This window comes from Gossypium hirsutum, chromosome A08 (assembly GCF_007990345.1).
Source record: "Gossypium hirsutum isolate 1008001.06 chromosome A08, Gossypium_hirsutum_v2.1, whole genome shotgun sequence".
Lineage (NCBI taxonomy): Eukaryota > Viridiplantae > Streptophyta > Magnoliopsida > Malvales > Malvaceae > Gossypium > Gossypium hirsutum.
In genome coordinates this window covers 12,036,092-12,057,980 of record NC_053431.1, presented here as the reverse complement: position 1 = coordinate 12,057,980, position 21,889 = coordinate 12,036,092, and the positions used below count along the sequence as shown (strand labels likewise).

The window sequence follows — 21,889 nt, the reverse complement described above, 5'->3', positions numbered from 1 at the left end:
AACTCAAATAACTCATACTTAATAGTTTCCTATGAAACTTAAATTTCTTTTGATTATAAAATCAAGAAAATATCCTTCCAATTAATTTAATTAATTGATTATTCTTCGTTTGGGTAAAGAAATGATGAAAAAAATTATGAGTTTTTTTTTCATGGAATATAAAATTAATTAATTAAATTAATTAAAATGATTTTTCTTTACTTCTAGTTTATCATGAAAGATTCAAGATCATATAATTAAAAGAAAATTTTGTTTTGTAGACAATTATTAAAGATGAGTTATTTGAGTTGATTTTAATTTAGAAACATAAAATAAATTTTAAAATTTTAGAAGAAGATTAAATTAATTAATTTGAATAATTTTAATATTATAATAACAAATAGTCTGACACTGTCAAGGGATAAGATTTTCAATAATTTATTAAATTGATTTTGATGTTGAAAAAACAAAATTTTAATGCATTATTTTAGTTTCTATCAATTTTTTCAGTTTAATCCTTAATTTTTTACACTAATCAATACTTCAAAAAAAATATTTTTTTTGTGACCAAAATGAAAGCGACCTAGAAGTTGGGTGATCAAAATGAAAGTGTAAATATGATGTTGATTAAATATTTAACATTTGGGTGACTAAATTGAAACCACCATAAAAGTTAGATGAAGAAATTGCAAAGATTTCATTTTAAGTGACCGGAATGAAAACGTCTTAAAAATTGAGTGACTAAATAAATAGCTCACCCTTATTTTTATATCAATTTTTTATAAATATATTTGTTACATAATTCTATTTTTCACCATGGATTCATGAGTTTGCCATATCTTAAATGTCTTGAGTCAACAAATATTACCAAAGTTCAAAATTTTAAAACAAAATCAAGAAAAACCACTCTCTTAAGGGTTTAAGCTTGGGTGCACAAGGCTATAAAATCTTAATCTTATCAACCTAACAAAAATCTAATTGACAGTGTTAACTACATTTTTATCACTTTATCAACAACTATTATTTTATTTAAAGAAAGAAATCATTGCTTAAATATGTTTTCATTTTTTTTATTTCTTTCATTCACATCATAAATATTAAATTATGATACACTCACAATATTGATAGAAACATAAAATTATATAACAAATATATTTATAAACTAATTAATACAAAAATTAAATGAGGCTTTCTTGAAAACACAATTTCATGTAACAAATATAATTTATAAAGTTATTTGTATTTTGGTTCGTATACATTTAAAATTATTTCATGAAAAAAAAATTAAACTGTAGAAAAGAATAAGAATAAGAGTTTTGGATTGGCGCAGGTAATGCAAACAAAAAAGGTTATACAACAATAGTTTTAATAGTTCGGTGACTTAAATGTAAACTTTCAAATAGTTCAGTAACTATTCTGTAACTTTTTAAAGTTAAGTGATTAAAACATAAACTTACTAATAGTTGAGTAACCTTTGGTGTAGTTTACCCAAATGATAAAATATAGATGTTAAAAATAAGTGTATTGAGTTCAAATTCTATCATGTGTGTTTATTTTTCTATTTTTCATATAGGGTAAACTGCACTACTAGTCACAAAACTATGGGTAAGTTTTTGTTTTAGTCACTTAACTAAAAAAAGTTACAATTTGGTCACTAATGATTTCAACTTTTTTTGTCACTCGACTACTAAGTGCAAATTTTTAGTTGGTATAATAACAAATTTTGTCCTCAATTTTTATAATTTTTTGGTCAATTTGGTCATGATTCTATATAAAAATTGTATAAACACTCAAAATTATTTAAAAATAGAAAATTCTTTGTACAGTTTCTAGAAAAATAAGATCTTAAATATGTTGTTATTGAAGAACTAATATGGATGAGAAATAAAGAAAATTATCATTCAGTAGAATCTAATAGCATATTAAAAACATAATAATATAAAAAAAAGTTATATCATTGTATGTTTTCCAGTGTTTCTCAAAACCAAATTAATGATATCTTCAAGTTGAATTTCATGCCCTTAAAGAACATCGATAACTGATATTACATAGACTTGTCAAATTGATTTTGATTCCATCTTTTAGCCAATATATATATACATACACAAATATATACACCACAAAGTTTTCTTTTTCAAAATCAATTCAAAATTCTATTTCAAAACTCAAATTGTAAAATTAAATTATATTCTTTTCTTATAACGAAAAAGCTATATTAAGAAACAGAAGAGGTAAAAAACAGAGAACCAATAAATTTGCTTAATGTTTTTAATTTTTCATGTTTTTTTTACAAAATGGGTATTAGATATTTCTATACAGATAATATAGAGAAATTTTGGAGGGTTTAAAAATAAGTTTATGTCATTTTTCTCACTTGATCTATTTTTTAAATTTTTATATGTTCTTATTTAATTTTAATTTTTAGAAATTTTTAAAATTTTCATTTAATATATAATTAGGATCAAATTGGCACAAAGTATAAAGCCTGAAGACTAAAATTGTTATTTGCCAACTAAAGAAGTGCTACTTAATGGTCGGGTGACTAAAAATAATCGAAAATTTTCTTGACCAAATTGTAATATTTTTTTAGTTAAATGACCAAAATGAAAACTTACTCATAATTTAGTGATTAATGGTATAGTTTACCTTTTTATATCAAATATATTAATGGTCTTTTTGGGTAGTACAATGTAATTGAATGCAAGTTTAATTACTAGGGTAGTAATAGTAATTACACTCTAGTGTTGTTACAAAGAATTATAATTCTTTAAACGTGTTTGACTAACAGAGTGTAATTATATCGTAATTCTCTATGTCATGTTTAGTAGTACAAATTATAATTACACAGTTACATAATTTATAATTTTTAAAAATATTAATTACTATAACAAATTATTAGTATGATAAAAATTTATAATATAATTTTTTAGGATTTATAATATAAGAATTTTTTGGCTACAATCATCCAAAACACTCGTACATGTTCATATTTATAAATAATTTTTATAATTTATATAAAAATAATTTTTAAAAATGGATTTGGGTGTAATTATCTATGTAGTTACTCCAATCCTCATCCTCCTCTATGATTTGGAAAGTGTAATTGGGGTGTTCCAATTACATTTGGTGGGATTCACAAATTACAATAATTACTTAAACATGTCACGATTGTGCAACTGCAAGCAACTACACTAAGAGTGAGTTTGGGATTAGTGTAAAAACAACGGTGACGATGAGATTAAATACTGTAGCGATATTGTAATGTGAGATAAAAAGTAAGCTAAACTTACCGTTACTCACCGTGCATCCAAACCTATACTAAATCTAATTATTAGAAGATTTTTCAACCCATACTTAGAAAAGGTAAAAATATTTTAATTATTATTAAACTGAATTAATATTTAAGACATAAATTCAATTAAATGCTTTTATATAAAGGGTACAGATTCCATAAGACTTATTTATAAAAAAAACTTGTAATCCCGACCTGCTAGACAGCTGGATTGGGATTAAGAAACATTCCTTTCTTTTTTTTTTTTGAAAGGATTATGAATGTTTTCATTTTCACTTTAAAAAAAACGAGACAATGTAGGGACGGAAGAAACGGAAAAAGACAAGGAATTTAGATTTTGAATATATTGGTTAAATTTTGCTTTTAATTCCTTTAGTAGGTTCAATTTCAAAATTTAGTTAATTTGACATATTTGATTTTTTTTATTTTATAATGTCACCATTTAAAAAAAAATTAAGTCAATACTTTAAAGTCAAATAATTAATTGTAAAATTATTTTAATTAATTAATGATATTATAAAAATAGAGTAACCAAATTATGTTTAATAAAATCTACAATTTTAACAAACTAAAGGGACTAAAACCAAAGATTGACCAATATATTCAAAAGGATTTGAAACCCTAAGAACATTCGAATTTTTATTTTTTTGTAGTTAAAACTCAATTAACAAGTAGTTTTCAATTGTAGGGTTATTTATTTTTATTAACAGTGATTAAATTTTAATGGTTCAGATAACAGTAACTAAGATCTAACGGTTAGTTTTCTTTCAAAATCTGGTTTTGAAGGTCTGTTATTAGAATTCTCGGTTAAAGAAGGAAAGAATTTTTGGATTTATTAAAATTTAATATTTGGATAAAGCAAGTTTTGATTTTCAATTTAGGAAGAAGTAGAAAATGTGCGCAAATATGGAGGGAAAATAAAAATGGAGATACAATTGGAAAAGACAATTTTACCCATCCAACTTCCAACATTGTGGTTTGGTGCATACAACCAAACCACCAATAAGCCGTAGTAAAGCAGAGCCCCAGTCTAGAGACCTTGAATCCAAAAAACCCAATTTTCTCTTTCTCTAAAACCCCAACAAATAATTCCCAAAAGATTTGAAACGCCATTAGAATGACCTTCGCCTTTATCTCTCTATAGTATTGTACGACGCCATAGGTCGGTAAGATTCCGTTCAATCTGCTGCATTGGGGTAAGGTTCATGATCTCTGCCGGTTCTGACACGACACTCTGGCACGTTTTTTTTAATAATAATTATTTTTATTGATTTCTCCTGGTTTTTGAATTTTCAGGGTTCTGATTTTTAGAGTTTTTGCTAGATCCTGTTGTGTAGTTTGGGCAGTCAAATTTTCTGTTGTCAAAGTGAAACCCAATGTGACTTGTTTACTGTTTTGTGTTGATATGCAATCCAGTGAGGGGATTTTGTGAGCGAAGAAAAAAAAAAGAGCAACCTGTTTGAATTTAGGGTTCTGTAGGAGATGGGAGGGGGCTTCGAATCTAGCTGTTTGCAGTTTAAACCTGATAAAAGTGAGGTTTTGCCGAGGCAAGACATTGTGGAAAATAAAGGGGATGATCTGAAGCTAATGGTTCTTGATTTAAACGAAGAGCCGTTAGTGTGTTCTTTGAAAGAGGTTGAATTTGAGAAAAAAGAGGGATTGGTGGAGGATAATGACGATGATAAAGAAGACAGTGTGAAGAAAAATTCCAAGGAGGAAGGCTTAAAAGGTGAAGTGCAGTTTTCTGGCAGGGTTTTACGGTCGAGGTCTGCAGTCAAGAATCAGAGAGTGATTGAAGGTGACAAGGTTGATAAAACTGAGGATGACAGTAGTTCTGCAATGAAAACAACTGAGGTGGTTAAGGAGGGGAATGATCAGTCTCATACTGAAGTGAATGATGTGCAGAGAAAGGTGGGTAAGATGGGAAAGCGTAAGCGTGGGAGACCGCCCAAGTTGGTGGATAAGGGGAATGATCAGTCTCATAGTGAAGTGAAGGATGTGCAGAGTAAGGTGGGTAAGATGGGAAAACGTAAGCGTGGGAGACCGCCCAAGTTGCTGGATAAGGGGAATGATCAGTCTCATAGTGAAGTGAAGGATGTGCAGAGTAAGGTGGGAAAGATAGGAAAACGTAAGCGTGGGAGACCGCCCAAGTTGCTGGATAAGGGGAATGATCAGTCTCATGGTAAAGTGAAGGATGTGCAGAGTAAGGTGGGTAAGATGGGAAAACGTAAGCGTGGGAGACCGCCCAAGTTGCTGGATATGGGGAATGATCAGTCTCATAGTGAAGTGAAGGATGTGCAGAGTAAGGTGGGTAAGATGGGAAAATGCAAGCGTGGGAGACCACCCAAGTTTCTGGTGAAGAATGGGTCTGAGAAGAAGACACCTGAGCTGCAAGTACAAGAGAATGATTACCCAGATGGTAAAGTGAGGAAGGAGCTCAAGTGCAAGCGTGGCAGACCACCTAAGGTACTAGGCAATGGTGGGTCTGTAAAGAAAGGATTTACAATAAAAGCAGTGGAAAGTGATCATGTTGATGGGGATGTAAGTAGGCAGGCAAAGCGTAAGTGTGGAAGACCAAGGAAGGTACCAGAGAATAGTGGATTTGAGAAGAAAGGAATTAATGTGAAAGCAGGTGAGAGTAATCAGCTTGATGGTGGTCGCGTTAAGAAGCCAAATCATAAACGTAGGCGTGGCAGACCAATGAAGGGGCAGAAGAACGAGGGGGTTAACAGGGAAGCAGATGAGATTAAAGCAAGAGAGAGTTACTCTGTTGAGACAAGGAAGGAAACAAACCACAAGCATGATGTACCACCCAGGATGAATGTCAATGATGGCTTTGAGATGAAACCTGTTGATGTGGAAATGGGAGAGGGCAATCACTTTGATTGTGAGTTAAGGAAGGAGGTCAATCGTAAGCGTGGGAGACCACCTAAAATGAAGGGCAGTGATAGGAGTGATCAATGTAGTAGCAAGGTAAAGGAAGGCATGATCTGTAAGCGTGGAAGACCACCCAAGCTGCAGGCTGGTGGTAAGGGTTTGAAGAGTAGGCTTATAGATGGGAGAAAAAAGTTGGGTGGGCTAAGAAGATGCAGAAAGAAGTTGAGAGGGAGGTTAAAGTTTAACATTTCTGCTAGTACTTCATTGTCAGAGAAGAAACTGATTGCAAAAGATTCAAATCTTAAGAGGTTTCTATCTGCTAATAGGGATATATTTGATGATATGGAAAAGAATGAAGGCAAGGCTTCCCTTATGGTAAGACCTAAGGTTGTAAAGAAAGCAAGGGCTGAAGGGGTATGGAGAAGGTCAGAAGCAAAACAAGCTCTGAGAGATAGAATAGTGAATCTGCTGAAAGCAGCTGGTTGGAAAATTGATTACAGGCCTAGGATTAAGAAAGAGTACAATGATGCAGTGTATGTTAATCCTGAAGGAAAGACTCACTGGTCAGTCACCTTGGCCTACAGGGTGCTTAAAAGCTATTATGAGAATGGCGGTTGTGACTCTAAAGTTGGTCCAAATGATTTCATATTTACTCCCATTCCTGAAGAAGAACTTAGCATCCTAAAAAGAGTAGTTCTAAAGAGAAGGGTCAGAAAGAAGATGCCAAAAGGGGAAGATGATGATAAAGTGGATGATGGACAAGTTCAAAATAAAATGAATAATCAAAAAAGGAAATGGAAGGACATTGAGAAAAAGAAAAAGAAAAAACAGAAGGTGCTCAAAGAGAAGCTTCCACTTCATGAAGAGGAAAACTCTGATGGTACATTACAAAGGGGTACACAAGTCTCAAGCAGGAAGCGTAAGCTACAGCAGACACAAAAGAGAAAGCGGTATGCTTTGTTGGTCCGTAACTCAATGGATGGAGCTGAATCCGATAATAATGGCTATGTTCTATATGATGGAAAGCGAACTCTGCTTTCTTGGATGATTGATTTGGGCACTGTTCCACAGAATGGGAAGGTGGAATATTTGGTTCAAAGAAGAACACGAACTCGTGAGAGTAAGGCTGGTAGGATAACTAGGGATGGCATCCAATGCAACTGTTGTAGTGATGTCTTCACCATTGCCGATTTTGAAACTCATGCAGGGGGCAAAATCCATCAACCTTTTCTGAATATATGTTTAGAAACAGGAGTTCCCCTCTTGCAATGCTTATTAGATGCATGGAACAAACAGCAGCAGTCTGAATGTAGGGGCTTCCATTTTGTGGATTTTGGTGGTGAAGACCCAAATGATGATACTTGTGGTATCTGTGGGGATGGTGGTGACTTGATCTGTTGTGATGGTTGCCCATCAACATTCCATCAAAGTTGCCTAGATATAGAAGTAAGTACTTGTTGGCATATGTCTTTATTACATGCATATGGGATCTAACTTTCATTAGATTTTCCTACCCTGACCTTGCTCCCTCTCCCAACTTTTGATTTCTCTGCATCAGTTTTCAGTTCTAGAGCAAATGAAAGAAAAGGAAAAGGCTTAATAATTTTGTTTTACATTGTCATGGAAGTTAGCAGACCCTGAAATCCATTTGATTAATGGGATTGGGTGAGTAAGGATGGCAATTTCTGTATATTTATGTTAAGACCTTATCCATTGAGATAAACTCTGCTACACTCTTGTTTTATTCTTTCATTTACAGCTTGCGGTCTGGCTGTAAATATCTTTGAGTTCATTCTTTTGTTTTCCCTGCTTTTATATGGGTCTTGCTAATGTAGAGCAAAGAGTTAATGAAACATAGAGCAACAAGCTAGATTATATATTACTTATGCTTAGAATTATTTGTTGAAGGCTTTGGGAAAAAGGAGTTTCTGTGAAGTTACTTTATCGTTTCAGATTATTTTTTGTGAAAAGTAGCCAGAAACCTCTGAGAATTCTATTTCAATGTATTTTCCTTTTTGGAGTTACGGGAAGAAGTATAGATTTTAGCGTCAATGAAAATTGAAATCCTGATCGTGCTTAATCTACTCTTTTTTCTGATTTTCTTTTCTTTGCCACAGGCATTTCCTTCAGGTAACTGGAATTGTGTGTACTGTACATGCAAATATTGTGGGATGGTTGGAAATACATATCTAAGGGGCAAAACTGAGGATACGAGTTCTACAATTCTAACATGCCATTCATGTGAAGAAAAATGTATGCATTTGTTAAGTTCCAAGTTGTTTGTATGTGTTGTTTTTTATTCCCCTTGACCTTTTTTTATTTTTTAATTTGGTGTAACTGTTTTTGTTCTTGCTATTATATGTCATTCATTTCAGGAGGACATTTTGTTTCTTCTTTTTGTAGATCATGAACCATGTATTCAGCCAATGAATGCTTTTGATGATGATTCAAGTAGTGCTTTCTTTTGTGGGAAGAGATGCAAAGAGGTATAATTTTAGTTAACAATTGATATAATTGTGCTGTGGGGAATTGTAGTGACTTGCTAGATTTTTATATATAGTTTTAATTGCTATTTTTTGCTGTCAGATAAGTGATATATGCTTGTATGAAATGATTGTGGTTCTTGCTTTATCAAATTTAAGGGCTGTTTTCTCTATTTCTTAACCAGGAGCCTAACTCTATCTACTAGAGGTGTTCCTTCTTTTTATTTCTCTATTTTCTTTTTTTGAATTAAGAGGTGTTTCAGTTATTGGAACGCAACCTCTAAGTTGATTCCATCTTGTGCACTACGTTTAGCAAGAATGGGAAGGTAGCCCTATGCTCTTGTTCTGTGCATTCAACTAATCTTTAACTCTCATTGCGAGCTACTCACATGCACGCATGTTATGATCTTACTTTAAATGCATGACATTCCATAGCACTGCACCCTTTAGAAACAAGTGGGAAATCTTTGCTTTGTTTGTGTGTGTGTGCGTGTTTGGAAGTGGATGTTGAAGTTCTTGTTTTTCCAGTTGTTTGAGAGACTTCAGATGCTAGTTGGGGTTAAACATGAACTGCAAGAAGGCTTCTCATGGGCTCTTGTTCAGCGCTTTGATATCACTTCAGATGTTTGTCTTAATGAAGCATATCAAAAGGTTGAATCAAATTCAAAGCTAGCTGTTGCATTATCTGTGATGGATGAGTGCTTTTTGCCTCTTGTTGACCACAGAAGTGGGATCAATCTGATTCATAATATTGTCTATAATTTTTGGTATGTGCACCTAAACTGCTCTAATTTTACTTCAAGAGATATCATTTTATAGTAAATAAATTACATTCTTCAAGAAAAGTTGCCTTTTCCTTCTAACTGTGATGTGAAAAGTATGGCATGAATTTTTGCCTGTTGCTCTTATGTACTTTGTTTTTGTAATCCCTTTTGGGGTTTGGCAATGAAGAAGTGGCCAGAACTTTCTTCAATAGTCCCTATTTTGACTGATAGGTCTGAAGAAGCATGTGTTGTTGATAAAGAGTCACGTTACTGCTTTAGAAGTTTCTAGCAGAACCTTGTGCAATGTTACCTTGCCCTAGGTCTGCAGATTTAGGGAATTCTAAATTGAATGAAGCCAATGGCTCCAAATTTGTTGATAAAAACATCAGAACAGTCAATATATATATTGGCTTAGTGTGACATTTATACATCATAAGAGTTTATAACTATATGAAATGTCGGCATCGAACCTAGAAAAATTATTAAAGGCTGACATTTAACAGATTGGCATGTATCAAAATATCTGAAAGACAACCTAATGCCTATATTTATGGTGAGGTGATATATGATTTTTCTGCAGAATTATTGCTGCTGTGCTTTTGAAATTTAATAAAACCAAGACATTCTTGTTTCAAGAGAATTGTTAATCAATCTCCTTTTGTTCTCAGGTCAAACTTCACTAGGCTAAACTACAGTGGTTTTTACACTGCAATTCTAGAAAGGGGGGATGAGGTCATCTCTGCAGCTTCCATCAGGTAATACTCTTGTTTCTGGTTTCCGTGTTGTATTGTTTGCCATAGGGTTGCTGATCATAAAAAGATAAACTTGCCCGCTCGCCAAACTGTTGCACTTGATTGCTTAAATCCTAATGATTACTATTATTTACTTATTGGACTAATAGGATCCATGGAAACCTGTTAGCTGAGATGCCTTTCATTGGCACCCGGTATGCTTATAGGCGTCAAGGGATGTGTTGCCGGCTTCTTTGCGCAATTGAATCTGTATGTCTGAATCAGTGATCCCTTTGTTTTATTTTTAGATTTGCATTTCTCTATTATATTGCTGAAGTATTATATTACTTATTTAAAATTTGGACATTTACAAGTTTATTTTATACGTATGAGATCATGGCACTTCCTGCCACAGTTTTTCTGGAAAATACTTACGAATTAGATTATTTTTCCAAAAGAGAAAACCAGAAATCTATTTTTTCCTCAATCTAGTGACACAGGATAATTCATAGGTAACCAGTGTTTATTCAAAGATCTGTAGGTAAGCCTGAAAAGAGTAATAGAGTGATATCAAATTAGGCTATTTTGATTTTAATTAATGTAATTCACCCTAATTTTGTCTTCTATTTTCTTTTTCCTTGTTCCCTGAGTTCAGGCCCTCAGATCCCTGAATGTTCAGAAATTGGTCATACCTGCAGTCCCAGAACTCAGGGAAACATGGACTTCTGTCTTTGGTTTCCAACCACTAGAAACTGCAAGCAAGCCGAAGATGAGGAACATGAATATACTGGTCTTTCCAGGGGTAGATATGTTAGAGAAACCACTGCTGACACATGTTATGGAGGAGCAGATTATGGGCAAGGCGTCCGATAAATCTGTAGAGAGGTGTCCAGTTGTGTTCGATTTGAATGTTTCTGCTGAGGACCCTGAACCTGAAATAGATGATAGAACTGATGAACCTGCTGCTATTGAGTCTACAACACCACTTTCCGATGGTACCTTAAAATATACTTTCGATATAATGGCTGAGACTGTCAATCTTCCAGAATCTGCTGCTGTTTCTTCCTCTTGCATTCCAGCACCTGAAGAAAGCAATCTGGAATTTGACTCTCAAAATATATATTCGGAGGAGAAAGCTGATGACAGCATTGTTAAACAGAACCTTGATTCTGAGCATGCTGCTTCTGTCAAACACTCTGATAATATCGGGCATGCTGAAAATGAAGTGGCAGTTCCTGTACAAGCGTCAAAGGATGCTGGTAAGGATGTTCTTACCAATGGCTTTGATGGTACAGTTCAGATGTCTGAGGATGTAAATGACATCAAGCATCATGGAAATTCTAAATTAGAGATGGTAGAATGTGTTTCTGATTTTGTTAAGACAGTCGTTCAGTCTGAAGAAGCAAAAATTTTTTACTTTGTTAAGTCGATCTTTCAGTCTGAGGAAGCAAAAATTTGCCATGCTATTGGCAAAGATGCGACCAACCAAACTTCTCCATCAACTAGCCAAGGTGCTCAACATGCTGCAAATGGTCATTACGATGTTGCATCCAACGACAGTAAAAGTGGCCCTTCCAGACAGGGAGTCAAGATGGAAGCTTCTGGAGAAGTGTCATCTACAATCGATGTAAATTTCATTACTTACGAGGTTTGCAATGATACTTCCAAAAGAGAAAATGTGCAGCAGCGCATGTGCAAGCCTGCAGAGGTTGTCTCAGCTGGTTCTGAGGTTTGCCATGACTAACATGCATGATCAGAGAAACATCAACCGCAACAGTGTTGGATATCTGAAACGGTAATATAGTTTCTAATATGGCTCAGCTGAATGCCAAATCTCCTGAGCACATCATATTGAGTTGACCGCTATTCTGGATCTTAACTCATTCTAATTCTGGAGTGGCTCTTAACCATGCATATGTGAGGAATGAATCACACGCGAAATTGAGGTGATAGTTTTGTCTAAACCACGCTCCTTCCTTTGGCTATATCCTGTTGAGATCGGGTGTCGTTGTTGAATGGCAGTTACTAATTAAGGTGTTAGATATTTGTATGCGTAGTATAGAAATTTTAATGATGCGAGTTATGGAAGATTTAACATGTGGAGCCTGGATGATAGATGCCATGGCAGACGAGCTTTAAGGATGCGTACCGTAATTCTTATAGCTATGTACAGTATTAGGCGAATAGTATTCTATAGAGTAGCTTAATGCCATTGAGGTTTTTGTATATTTTGACCTTCCCATGCACTTTGTTAAATGCAAATTTCCATCGTTGACATCTACTAATTATTTTTCTTTTTAATTAATATAATACTGTAAATATGGTATTTTTTATTAGCAAATTTCTACTGCTGTTTAACATAAAATAATCCAAAAAGGGCAGTTGTTACTCTTTAATTCTTGACCATTAACTTTTAACACTCAAAAGGCGTAATTGATTGAATTGAAATTTTAACGGTTAATGGCGCAATTAAATATAGAAAAGAAGCTTTAAAGATACTTTAGCCCTGGAAATAGAATAGAAAGGAAATAGGTATTATATCATTGGTTGAGTAATAATATTATAATTTAAGGAATAATAAAAATGGATTAAAATAATAATTTTACCCTTAGATAAAAATGATTTAGATGAATATAAAATTACTACAAAATTATATTAGAAGATTATATTTAAGGATGCAATGTAATAAAACCTTAATAATTGAATACTATGAAATATTTCTTCTCCCATCCTATTCATTTACTCTCTAATCTCCCCCATCTCTTTACTACTCTTCATTAAAGACAAGGCCTTTAATATAGTCATGTGCTCTCACACAAAACCCTATGAATCAACCACAAATTTTACCTGTATCTACAACTTCTTCACATTGATTTTTTTCTCTATTTTATGATCTTTTTACATTTTTTTTAATTTTATTTCTAGACCCTCTTATTTTTATTTTATTTGTTGATTAAAGAAATAAAATTATCTTTGGTTTTTGTGAATACAACCTTACTTATTGTTATGGACTAATTTTATATTTTTAAGTAGGCTTTATTTTTATACATCTTGATAAATGGAGACCTATCTACTTGAAAATTAAGGAAACAACCCTCCCTTTGTCTCCAAACAATTCACCTTGTTATAATATTATTTTGTAAGCAAACTACCTAAAATGCTCGACATTTGTAATAAATAAATCCAAAAAATATAAGAGTTCATAAATACATCATCGAGCTTATACATAATCAAAATTAAGCTTTAAAATTAAACTCGACATGATTTAAAAGTTGATTCAAAGTCTAAAACTCACAATTTTAGTATTAATTACATTCACAATTTTCTATTTATACAATCTTCACAAAAATAATCATAATTTGAGCCCCAAACTCAAAATAACAGATTTCAAAAGACATTGTGAAGTAAAGAAAAATATCTTTGAATTATATAAAGATAACTCAACATAGAGATGTTTGGGTCTCATCTAAAAATACATTACAAGTCAACTGATATTTTAAACTTAAAAAATGATAACTTTGGTGAACTTTAATTGAATGAGTTTCATATGCACTACAAACATAAATGTTAAGAATGAAGGAGAGGTCTAATAATAAATCTCGTGTAAAATATGTAAATATTATGGTTTTATGTGTTTTTTTTAAGAATGAAAGAATAATTTATTATGGATGGATTTCTATATTAAGCATATATCAAATATAAATCAAAACAAGTATATGAATTTTTGTATATTTTTCTTTCTTTAATGAATATGAGATGTTGTAATTTAATTTTTTGAACCCAAAAAGAAAAAGGCATAACATAAGCTATTTGAGTCACTTGAAAAAGCTTCTAGCTTCACATCCTTCAATTTCTTACATTGGAAACAGTTATTATCTACTACAGACACAATGGTGATTGAGTCACTTGAAACTTAAAAGCAGAAAAAGCCTCACATCCTTCAATTTATTACATTGGAAACATTTATTATATACTAGAGAGACACAATGGTGATTTGAGTTGTGAATGTGATGGCAAAAGCTACGTCTTAAATGGCTACAATAGTGGAGGCCTGAATCCAAACACCATTAAACAAGGTAAAGCTACGTCTTAAATGGCTGCAATAGTGGAAGCCTGAATCCAAACATCATGACCTTCAGTAAAAGTATGGCAAACAGGGATACCAGGCTTAGTACCGAGCAAGCTAAACGCAACATGTTTAGGGCTCCAAGCTGAGGTATCTATATGGCAAACAATGAGAGCATCCACTTTATCGCCATTGTCACCAACGAGTGCAACTTTAAAAATATTGGTCTCATAGGTATCATAATGGCACATGTAGATCGTGTAAAGGTATGGGAGGGGATGACATGCCACTTTCTTTGGAGATTTGATCTCTCGAGGAGGTTCTGTAATTGTGTAACTCTGCAATATTGGTGTAGTCATCGTAGGGTGGCTAGTGCTTATTAACTCAAAATCAACATCGGGCCCCAAAGCATTTCTCACAAATTCAAGCATGGATTCCAAAGAGGTGGCACAGATTTTGGTCTCCCCTTTGACTGGTTCGAGTTCACATTTCCTAATTGTATCTTTAACGACTTTGGCTTTCTGTGAGGCTGCAGGAATAGAAAAGAACTGGAGAATTTTTTGAATTTCTGATGATGAAAATGGGATGGAATCGGCTAATTCTTTAGGTAAGAAACCAGGATAAAGAGAGTTGTTCCTGATGGAAAAGAAAGTGCTCAATTTCCTCCCTACGTTGAAAGCATGTACATCATCTATGGTGAAGACACCTACATCTTCACTTCCTATGTCATCATCTCTGTTTTCTTCCAAGTTATGATGATCAATCCTCGACGGAGATTGCATATACTCATCTTTGTCAACTCCATAACCCGGCTTATATTTGCTTTCAAGGCGTGCAATACGAGATGAGGGAGAAGAATTCTTTTCCTCTACTTCATCCACTCCATAACCTGGCTTGTATTTGCTTTCAAGACGTGAAATGTAAGAAGATGAGGAAGAACTCTTTTCCTCTGCTCCATCCACTCCATAACCCGGCTTGTACTTGCTCTCAAGGCTTGCAATACGAGATGAGGGAGAAGAATTCTTTTCCTCTACTTCATCCACTCCATAACTCGGCTTGTATTTGCTTTCAAGATGTGAAATGTAAGAAGATGAGGAAGAACTCTTTTCCTCTGCTCCATCCACTCCATAATCCGGCTTGTACTTGCTCTCAAGGCGTGCAATATGAGATGAGGGAGAAGAATTCTTTTCCTCTACTTCATCCACTCCATAACCCGGCTTGTATTTGCTTTCAAGACGTGAAATGTAAGAAGATGAGGAAGAACTCTTTTCCTCTGCTCCATCCACTCTATAGCTTGGCTTGTACTTGCTCTCAAGGCGTGCAATACGAGATGAGGGAGAAGAATTCTTTTCCTCTACTTCATCCACTACGTAACCTGGCTTGTATTTGCTTTCAAGACGTGAAATGTAAGAAGATAAGGAAGAACTCTTTTCCTCTGCTCCATCCACTACATAACTGGGTTTGTACTTGCTCTCAAGGCGTGCAATACGAGATGAGGGAGAAGAATTCTTTTCCTCTACTTCATCCACTACGTAACTTGGCTTGTATTTGCTTTCAAGACGTGAAATGTAAGAAGATGAGGAAGAACTCTTTTCCTCTGCTCCATCCACTACATAACCGGCTTTGTATTTGCTCTCAAGGAGTGCAATACGAGATGAGGGAGAAGAATTCTTTTCCTCTACTTCATCCACTACATAACCCGACTTGTATTTGCTTTTAAGACGTGAAATGTAAGAAGATGAGGAAGAACACTTTTTCTCTACTCCATCCACTACATAACCGGGTTTGTATTTGCTCTCAAGGCGTGCAATATGAGATGAGGGAGAAGAATTCTTTTCCTCTACTTCATCCACTACATAACCCGGCTTGTATTTGCTTTCAAGACGTGAAATGTAAGAAGACGAGGAAGAACTCTTTTCCTCTGCTCTATCCACTACATAACCTGGTTTGTATTTGCTTTGAAGGCGTAAAATGTAAGAAGACAAGGAAGAACTCTTGTCGTCTTCTTCATCCATTATGTAACCAGGTTTGTACTTGCTTTCAAGGCGTTTAATGTAAGACGGCGATGGAGAAGAATTACTCTTTTCCTCTGCTTGATCACAATCTTCATAAAAGCTAGCGGCGGAATGTGTTTCTTTCAAATCCTTCACAGCATTGCATTGGTCACACTGCAGAAGATAGAAAGAGATTAAAGTTTAGAAAAAAAATGTTACTAGCAAAGTACTTTTATTTGCAGTAGTAACTCAATGTTTAGGCAAGAGATTGACATTTACCATTAAAAGTAGAAGCTGAAATACAAGAAGTGAATAAAGGAAGCGAAGATTGACCATCTCCTTTTCTCTCATCGACTTTGGAACTCGTTTTCCTGGTTGAATTGTTTCAAGTTTGCACAGCCTTTTATAAAGCATGGACCATAGAGACGAAAAGCTTTTCTATTTCTTTATGACTCATTCATTTAAATCTCAAGCAACCTTGTAATGAATTAGATGTGTACTCAAATAAAATATTAACTAGTGGTAATAACATATTTTCCTAATCCTAATTCTAAGGACTTCTCACCTATTTTCTATATATAAAATATTCATGTGCAAACTAATTACTTCAGCCTCTTCATTATCTATTAATCCTATATATTAAGGATTATTAATTTCAATCCAGCCCTAAATCAAACTAAATAATTTTAGATAATGTTTTTTATTTAAATTTAGGCTTAATATTTTTTTTTTGGTCTAATTTGACAAAAGTTATATTTTGGTACTCAAAGATAACGGTGTTAACTTTTCTAATGTTTACTTCGAGTTTTAAAGTTGATTTGATGGGAGTTAATTGCTAATTTTATTATGTTTGAATTTTTCATGATTTTGTTAATAAAATAAATTTAGTATTAATTATGAATTGTTTACTTTTACGTTTAATTTGTCAAATACAATCAGATGAGTGTGATTTAATTCATGTTTTAGAGTTGATTGAATGAAAGTTAATTGTTAATATTATTAGCTAATTAAGAATTCTCATTAAGTCAACTCTAAAACATAAATTAAGCACTCAAAAATTAACATTGTTACCTTTGAATACCAAAATATATAATTTTTGTCAAATACAGGTATCTGATTGGACCAATAAATAACATAGGTATAAAAAAAATATTAAACTCAAGTACCAAATTATATATAAAACCTTAAATTTAATTATTAAAAAATATAAATATAAATATAAATATAAAATTAATTATTTAATATTTTAGGTGGGACATCGGTTAGAATTTTTTAAAATTTGGGTAACCTAAACCTAAACCCATAGTCTCTCTTCAACTCATAAATAGGAGGATAATGTATTTCAGAGCATTTGAACCCACGTCCTCTTGTATTGACAATAATTTCAATACCAATTGAATTAAGAGTCAATCAATAATAATTATATTGACAAAAGTACTTATCCGCGTGTGGAGGAAAGAAACATTTGTACTCGACTACAAAATTTATTTTGTACATTGCAAGGGGTGTCGTTTTTCTAGTAGTAGGAGTTTTGTTAATTTCTATTGTATTACTTAATAATCATTGGAATAATATTTTTATTATATTATATACTGTAAATTTGAAATATAATTTTAAAAATTTTTATCCTAATATTTGACAAAAATAAGACGAGAATAATTTAATTTTTAGAAAGTAAGATTAATCAAATAACTTATTTAATTATAATTATTTATAGCTACACGAAAACAAATTGCGTAATGGATTTGGCTAACCAACTTATCTATATTAAATGTAATAATTAATAACTAATTCCATATATATTAAAATAATTAGATAATTTATTAATATTAAACAAATAATTCATTAGCTAAACTCTTATATATTTACGATACTTTAATTAATTATTTAATTATGTGGTTAATTATGTATAAAATATATTAAGTATATTATGTTTTAACAACAAGTGCACCTCATTTCATTGTCTTTAATATATTTCTTTTTCTTTTTTTTTTACCCAAAATTCACTTGTTGCAATAAAGCATAAAACTCTAAAGTTTCAAGAATGGTGAACGTTCTGAGCGATGATGGTAGTGATGGAACTTGATATTCTGAGGATCGGAACACCAAGAAAGTAAGGTTTAAGGATGGTCACGAAGGGGTGGTGGTGGATATGGCTATGGATTTAGAGCTATATCTGAATATGTCCTGGAAGGATAAACTTCTAGGGGTAGGTTTAATTGCTTCTAGTAAGGAACACATGGTATCTGACGATGGTAGCGACGGGGATCTTGTGTTACTAGAAGGCGATATGATAAGATCTATCGTTAATGGGATTCTGGAAATAAATTTTTCAAATCGAATCAAGTAGATTCTTTATAAGAAGATAGAGATGACAGTAGTCCTAAAGCTTCTAGGTTATACTATTGGCTATGTTGCCCTCCATAATAGAATTAGAAACCTCTGGAAGGCATCAAAACCTTTTCAACTCATGGACATAGAAAACAATTACTATTTGGAAAAGTTTCAGAATATCGAGGACTATGAAAAAGTTTTGACTCAGGGGCCATGGATTATTTACGGATAGTATCTGACTGTCCAACCATGGACCAAAGACTTCTCACCGTTTCAACCATATCCAAGTGTGGTCATGGCTTGGATTAGGTTGCCAGGATTACCGGGGTTCATATATAAAAGGAAGATTCTTAAGGCGATTGGGGGCATGGTATTCAAAGTTGCAAAGTTTGATTTTAAAATAGATAGTAGGACCAATGGTTGTTTTTCCAGAATGACGGTGTTTATCAACCTCGATAGTTCACTTGTTTCTCAAGTGCCGGTAAATGGAGAGATTCAACATGTAGAATATGAAGCTCTTCCGACGATATGCTTTTCTTGTGGTAAGTACAGGAAAGTCAAATATATATGCCCTTCGCTGGCCATGGATCCAGTTAGTGAAAGTAGAAAAAAGGCGGCGTTTGAAGTACCTAGAGAGGCTATGATCGGAACAGGTGTAATGGCTGAAACAACGTATGGGCTGTCAATGATGGTGGAGCAAAAATCTTGGCATGGTAAGAGTGATTTTCGAGGTCCCAAGGATAAGGTTACAGAGAAGGAAACATTAGGATCAAGATTCATGGCTCTTCCTGGTGAGTGATTTTCAGGAAAATCGACAAAAGAAAAGTAAGGTTCTGTAGGTGCTAGGGCTAAGGAAAATTATAAATAATTTTCAGTTCATAAGACTGTGATAGGCCGGGGACTGAATGCGGATTTCGAGGCTCAGGTGGAGTTTGTTAATTTGGCTGGGGTGCGTGTTGATGGAGGAGCAAGCTTCGACCATGGCAATGTAGGGCTTTTGACTAAAAAATTGGGAAAGAGGACTTTGCACATCTTTGGGCTAAATCAAGGTAATTTTGGGTCTGCTGTCATGGATAATTTTAATTCCTCATGTTTGAATTTTATCTCAGCGGGTGATGTACACGTTGGTTCTTGCAGTTCTTTTTTTTTACTTTGGGGATTTTTGATAGAGCTACTAATTTGCACAAAGGTGACTTAGGGTTTGGTACTATTTGTAACACCCCTAACCTGTATCCATCGCCGGAATAGGGTTATGAGGTATTACCGAAAATCACATACATTCATACAATCATAATCAAAATCTATTCATATCAATCACATTGTCCCTTGTAAGGTCATACAAGACCTTCAAACATGCTTAAAAGCGGTTCCAGACTAAACCGATAACATTCACAAACTTTGGAAAACATAGAAAATTTTTAAAGATATAAGGGTCACACACCCGTTTAAACAAGCCGTATGCCTCACACGGCTACCAGACACGCCCGTGTCATAGGCCATGTGAAAGCAGGGTATATATACTGACTTGCACCACACGGTCGAGGACACGCTCGTGTGCCATGGCCGTGGGAAAATTAGGGAGGTTACTGAATTAGGTCACACGGCTGACCACGCCCATGTGCCAACCCGTGTGCCACACACGACCAATAGACACGCCCGTGTGTCTAGGCCGTGTCAAAACTGTAGGGTCTATTGACTTTAATTCAAAGCCACATGGGACACACGGCCGTGTAAACATGACCGCGTGTCGCACATGGCTGAGACACACGTCCTTGTGGACAAAAATAGGCCATTTGAAAAGCCAATTTGCCACCCTAAAAAGGGTCATCCTTACAAGCATTAACCAAAGCATAATTTATGACTAAATGGCAACCAAAACCATACCCAAACATATATAGTTCTATCTACAACATCACCAATCAATTTCATACTCAACTTCCTATCAAAGCATACCAATTTCATGTACTAATATCATACCAATCCATTTGTCTAAAACAACATTAAGACAAACTCAAAATCATATAAAAAAACTTACCATTTCAACTACCAAATCATACCATGATGGCCATTCACACAAGATCTTATATATTTCAAATATATCATTTTTCCATCACATAGTTTATACCAAAAATCAATTTCATAATCTCAATCATATTCATGTCATATCACATGGCAAGAAATACATATAACACAAATCATAACATCACTAGCCTATACATGCCATACATTAATATTTACAACTTCAAAAGTACCAAAATATCGTTCAGTAGTGTGATGACAATCCTTGAAGATCCCCGAGTTCACAATAGCTTCGATAATCTATAAAACAATGAAAAACACGCACAAATTAAGCTTTTTAAAGCTTAGTAAGCCATATACAAATAAACTTAACACATAAGATAAATATAAGCCAATTTATCCATGGAATCCATAGCAAATCACATACACAAGTTTCATAATTCACATCTAACTCACTTGTTCTTAATGCACTCGCATTTAACCACCATTCATTCTTATGAAATTCACATGTCATTACTTATACACATACTCACCTTTCATTCTTGAATAACATATACATTTCATACGTACCTGAATCGGATACTTATTCACATTTTCATTTCATTTTCAATATTACCCGTTAAACCGTTCGAAATTGATGAGGATACTCAGATAGCTTGTAAACTCGTACAATGCCATATCCCAGATATGGTCTTACATGTTATTAAATATCGATGCCATTGTCCCAGACAGGGTCTTACACGAAATCATATACGATGCCAATGTCCTAGACATGGTCTTACACGTAATCTTAGATCAATGCCAATGTCCCAGACATGGTCTTACATGATATCACATCTTGGAATCCTAATGTCATGACACTCATATCTTATACTATTCCTATGGTTCGTATGGGATTTCCGGATGTTGTAACTTCATCGATTCTTGCTCCTATTTGCTCGTTCCACATTCAAGTCAATTCAATGACTAATAAAAAGTTGTAAATCAATTTAAAGGTATTCATTTGTATATGAACTTGCCTTGTAGTCAGAATAGACAAATTGGATCGATTACTCGATAACTTTTAATTTTCCCCGATCCAAATCCAATTTCTTCCTTTCTTGATCTTCAATTGAGCTTCAACATGGTCAAACCCTAAAACATCTTCTTTCTTATATTTTCGGTTCAAAATGATGAGAATATGTCTTATTTTAGCTTTGTTTTAATTAATAATAACATAATTATCAACTTTCAATTTTATCATTAATGAATAACCTTTAAAAACTTATAATGGATGTCCATAAATGTCCATTATCACATTAAATGGTCTAATATCAACATAAGGACCTCTCATTTAATGCCTCATAGCAA

The 21,889-nt window shown here is 33.6% G+C and overlaps 2 protein-coding genes across 2 annotated transcripts; one reads left to right on the top strand and one right to left on the bottom strand.

Annotated features, from left to right (window-relative positions):
• The first annotated feature begins 4,251 nt into the window (after positions 1-4,251).
• On the top strand, positions 4,252-12,407 carry LOC107951769 (uncharacterized). The gene is made up of 8 exons (XM_016886907.2): positions 4,252-4,467; positions 4,568-7,594; positions 8,266-8,401; positions 8,552-8,634; positions 9,160-9,398; positions 10,064-10,150; positions 10,297-10,396; positions 10,782-12,407. Exons 2-8 carry the CDS (start codon positions 4,754-4,756, stop codon positions 11,868-11,870), a joined length of 4,575 nt encoding a protein of 1,524 aa, XP_016742396.1. The 5' UTR covers positions 4,252-4,467; positions 4,568-4,753; the 3' UTR covers positions 11,871-12,407.
• Positions 12,408-13,935: 1,528 nt separating this feature from the next.
• On the bottom strand, positions 13,936-16,617 carry LOC107951757 (uncharacterized). Its single transcript, XM_016886897.2, has 2 exons — positions 16,466-16,617; positions 13,936-16,360 (listed from the first exon to the last, which is right to left on the bottom strand). Exons 1-2 carry the CDS (start codon positions 16,598-16,600, stop codon positions 14,216-14,218), a joined length of 2,280 nt encoding a protein of 759 aa, XP_016742386.2. The 5' UTR covers positions 16,601-16,617; the 3' UTR covers positions 13,936-14,215.
• Positions 16,618-21,889: the final 5,272 nt, after the last annotated feature.

Coding starts and splice junctions, on each gene's coding strand:
- LOC107951757 (XM_016886897.2), bottom strand. CDS start 16,600: ATGCTTTATAAAAGGCTGTGCAAACTTGAAACAATTCAACCAGGAAAA. Junction 16,361..16,465: donor TTCAGCTTCTACTTTTAATG/GTAAATGTCAAT, acceptor TATCTTCTGCAG/TGTGACCAATGCAATGCTGT.
- LOC107951769 (XM_016886907.2), top strand. CDS start 4,754: ATGGGAGGGGGCTTCGAATCTAGCTGTTTGCAGTTTAAACCTGATAAA. Junction 7,595..8,265: donor AAAGTTGCCTAGATATAGAA/GTAAGTACTTGT, acceptor TCTTTGCCACAG/GCATTTCCTTCAGGTAACTG. Junction 10,397..10,781: donor TTCTTTGCGCAATTGAATCT/GTATGTCTGAAT, acceptor CCCTGAGTTCAG/GCCCTCAGATCCCTGAATGT.